Source organism: Chenopodium quinoa, unplaced genomic scaffold, assembly GCF_001683475.1.
Source record: "Chenopodium quinoa cultivar QQ74 unplaced genomic scaffold, ASM168347v1, whole genome shotgun sequence".
In the NCBI taxonomy this organism is placed as follows: domain Eukaryota; kingdom Viridiplantae; phylum Streptophyta; class Magnoliopsida; order Caryophyllales; family Amaranthaceae; genus Chenopodium; species Chenopodium quinoa.
Window position 1 is genome coordinate 2,988,860 of NW_018742205.1, and position 3,768 is coordinate 2,992,627.

The 3,768-nt window shown below is 36.2% G+C and overlaps 1 protein-coding gene across 1 annotated transcript; it reads left to right on the forward strand.

Annotated features, from left to right (window-relative positions):
• Positions 1 to 801: 801 nt before the first annotated feature.
• Positions 802 to 1,981, forward strand: LOC110725715 (60S ribosomal protein L10a-1-like). Its single transcript, XM_021905184.1, has 3 exons — positions 802 to 975; positions 1,228 to 1,433; positions 1,589 to 1,981. Exons 1-3 carry the CDS (start codon positions 834 to 836, stop codon positions 1,889 to 1,891), a joined length of 651 nt encoding a protein of 216 aa, XP_021760876.1. The 5' UTR covers positions 802 to 833; the 3' UTR covers positions 1,892 to 1,981.
• Positions 1,982 to 3,768: the final 1,787 nt, after the last annotated feature.

Consider the following 3,768-nt stretch of genomic DNA (forward strand, 5'->3'; position numbering starts at 1 on the left):
AAATTTTGAAGTGGGTATTTTTTATTAGAAGATAATTTTGTAAATATATTTTGGTTTATCTTTTCCTTATTAATTTTCTGTTTTGATATTTTAGTCAATGTTTCTATATTAGCTCCACTAATTTAGCCATAATTCTAGGACTAGATCAAGCTACTGATTTTCCTTAAGTTGTTACTTTTGTATTCTATATATACGGCTATCAAAGCCTTGTGAATATCAATCAAGAAATTATAATTAGGAAAAGATGAACCAAAATATATTTACAAAATTATCTTCTAATATTGTTTGTTGGGCTCAAAAATTGATGTGTGAATCGATATGAAGATGGTTTGGGTATCTAGGAAATATTATTAGCTCTGCAATGTGAATTTGATTGTGACTTAAGACATGGATTTTCAATGTGCTAAGACCTGAACTTGGTTAACGGAATAGATTGAGCTAGTTTTTCCCCCTTACTTTCAATATAGTCTGGTATACTCGAAATATTGAACGGTCGAATTTAGCGAGGTTTGATAACAGAATCCAATGTGCTTTATTGTTTGGAACATAGGTACCGGATTACCGATGTAGTATATACTATATAGCATGATAATTTTTATTGGTTGCCACACTTTCTAGTTATATATTTAAATGCTTTTTGAAAGGTTTTATATTGTATATATGTTATTCATTGTTGCAGTAAGCTTCAGAGTGAAGCGGTGAGGGAAGCTATATCTGGTATTGCAAATGATGCCAAGGAGAAGAATCGCAAGTTCACTGAGACAGTGGAGCTCCAGATTGGGCTGAAGAATTATGACCCACAGTAAGCCGTTTCACTGATAGGTTTGGAATGGATGGATGTTGAAGCGTTGAAGAAGCTCAACAAGAACAAGAAATTGGTTAAGAAGCTCGCAAAGAAGTACCATGCTTTCCTTGCTTCTGAAGCAGTCATTAAGCAGATTCCGCGTTTGCTTGGTCCCGGTCTTAATAATGCTGGTAAGTCTATATAGTGATCTGATTATTGATGTATGCTTGTAGGATCATATGTTGACTATATGACTTAGAACTTGTGCTATGAGTTTGGTCTGCTCTCCTAAAGAACTAGCCAAGTAGCTACGGCATAGGCCGCCTTCATATAGCATGCACAATCTTTTAGATCCTGATGGTCATGTGTGCCTTTAGCAGTGAGCAATACTCTTCTTTTCTTAATTCTTTTACTAATGGGTATCATTTGGGTTGCCTTTTCAGGTAAGTTCCCTACACTTGTCACCCACCAGGAACCCCTGGAGAACAAAGTGAACGAGATCAAGGCAACCGTCAAGTTTCAGCTTAAGAAAGTTCTCTGCATGGGAGTTGCTGTTGGTAACCTTAGTATGGAAGAGAAGCAGATTTTCCAAAACGTTCAAATGAGCGTCAACTTTCTTGTTTCATTGCTGAAGAAGAATTGGCAAAATGTGGGTCTTTTATGCCTATGTTTTTGTGAAACTGTTGTATATGGTCATTTGTTGTTCATCTTCTCAGTTGTATAACAATTGCATTGCAATGCGAGAGTGTGCATTGTTTGAATCCTACCCAGAGTGACTTACTGGTATTGTTTATGTTTTGGCAGGTCCGGTGCCTATACTTGAAGAGTACCATGCATGGGCAAGCCATACCGCATCTTCTGAAACAGCCCCTTTTACCGTTGGTTGAATGGCGTAGGAGTTGGAAGTTTTGTTTATTGCCTTTTTGTTATTTTCTTCATTGTTCATTTAAACCCTGTTCCTTGTGTGAGTTGATATGTTATTCCTCAGGAAGAATTTTGAAGATACATGTTTATTGTATTGTTAGTCTTTTTACACATATATGTTTGCAAAAAATTTATATTGGTCTACTAGTATTTGATGGCTATATTGGCTCAGTATTTCAGTAATAGGAGGATCCAATAATGACTACTTCTAGGGAGGTGTCTAATGATTTTCTGTCGTACTTTTGAAGAAATTCCTCTTTGGAGCACTTTGCGGGATATAACTATTGCCAAACTCATTGTCAATCCTGCAATATTTTATGCACAGTTAGTATGTTATCCTTCATGTATATTTAAATTTAAAACTATTATATGAGTTATAATATGAAATAACCTACTCTTGAAGAAATTGTTTTTTTCCATATCTTCGTTGTAAAATATTTTTGTGGAAAACAATGAGTTTGACAGTGTTAATTCACCTGATTACATTGAAGTGTAATTTATATGCATAATATTATCGGGAAAAGTATATATGGAAAACGAACTTACCTCTCCATTCTTTAATTTATCTTTGCAAATTGCATGATAATAATAATGACATGTCCAGAATTATTTGCCTCCAGAAACCTTAAAGTTTCTTCAGCATAATTTATATGCATAATATTCAGAGTGCACTTGATTGTTTTTCTCCTTATATTTTTTTTGTTTTTTCAAATTTTTTTTTAAAAAAACATTTATAACATGTAATAATTATATATTTAAAATTGCAATATTAAAAATTTGATCGAACGAAAAACACATACTCTATGTCATTGAGTTCCATGATAAGCTTATTTGAGTCTCTACCGTTTCGTTTAATAGGCTCAAGGCAATCAAGGGGGCCAAATTTGTTTATTTGCGCAGCAATATCTGTTTAAATGAATCATTATACCATAAAAAAGATAATAATATTTTCACAAATTGGATACAATGAGAGACAAATTAGATATAGATATAGATTTAGATAGTGAACAATAGAAAAATTATCATAAAAGGAATCTAGATAAACAAGGGTAAAAATATATTATTATTATAAGGATGAATGGGCCTCCCTAAGTGCATCAACCTATTTACTTGAGGAAGAAGTCGTGAATTCCACCCTAATAAATAGTACTTGTTGCGGTTAATTTGGGTTTGATTGGGAGCGGTTGTTGGTTGGAATTACTAATAATGGCGTATGAAGGAATGGAAAAACCGGCAGAGTCGGTGTTTCAGCTGACAGCGGATGAGGTTGGAACGGCATTCAGTTTGGGCACGGTGGGCGGTTTCGCGTACCACTTCGGAAGGGTAATATATTCGGGGCGGCGTAACTTCAACTTGAGGAGGGCCTTCAGGTTGGCGTGCCACAGGGGACCCCAGGTCGGTGGGATTGGCGCTGTGGCTGCCGCTGCAGCAGTCGCCTACCAAATTGCAGACGTCTCAATTCGTCAGGAGAATGATCTTTACACCATGTTCTTCAGTTTCGCCACCGGGGGTGCTGCTGTCGCGGCTTAACATGGGATTCGACGTGCTTCGCTCTCCGCCCTCTGTTTCGGAACTGGTTTTACCGCCACCGTGCATTGGTTACGACTCCTGCGCAAGGAGGAGGATAAACTCAACTATTTGGATGCCAACAGCCTTTCTGCTCCTCCTCATTAGAACCAGAACCAACTCTTTTCTTTCGCATAAACTTATTGTTTATGTCTCTTAAATTGCATCTTCTTCTAATTTACTCTTTAATAAAACAACGGAGCAAGTTTGTATAATTATTGATGTTGATGTTCTTTTATAAATCATACTTTTATACTTTTCTATTATGATGAGTATTGTATTGATTTTAATCCTATCTCTGGTTGGATTCGGTTCTAGAGTTGGAGTTGATGGTTAAAGCCCAAACCAAACTAAAAGGCTTACTATGTTCAATTTCATGTCTGTGTTTTACTTTCCCTCTCCAGTTGCAGTTGTGAGATTGGCTTTAGTCAATCTCGCGTTTGCAGCAGGTAATTGCTGTTAAAACTCTTGCATTAGCATCCGGCGAGTTTGTA

Excerpts from the sequence above, each read along its gene's own strand:
- LOC110725715 (XM_021905184.1), top strand. The coding sequence starts at position 834 with ATGGATGTTGAAGCGTTGAAGAAGCTCAACAAGAACAAGAAATTGGTT. Across the intron at positions 976-1,227 it reads TCCCGGTCTTAATAATGCTG|GTAAGTTCCCTACACTTGTC; the intron begins GTAAGTCTATAT and ends TTGCCTTTTCAG. Across the intron at positions 1,434-1,588 it reads TGAAGAAGAATTGGCAAAAT|GTCCGGTGCCTATACTTGAA; the intron begins GTGGGTCTTTTA and ends ATGTTTTGGCAG.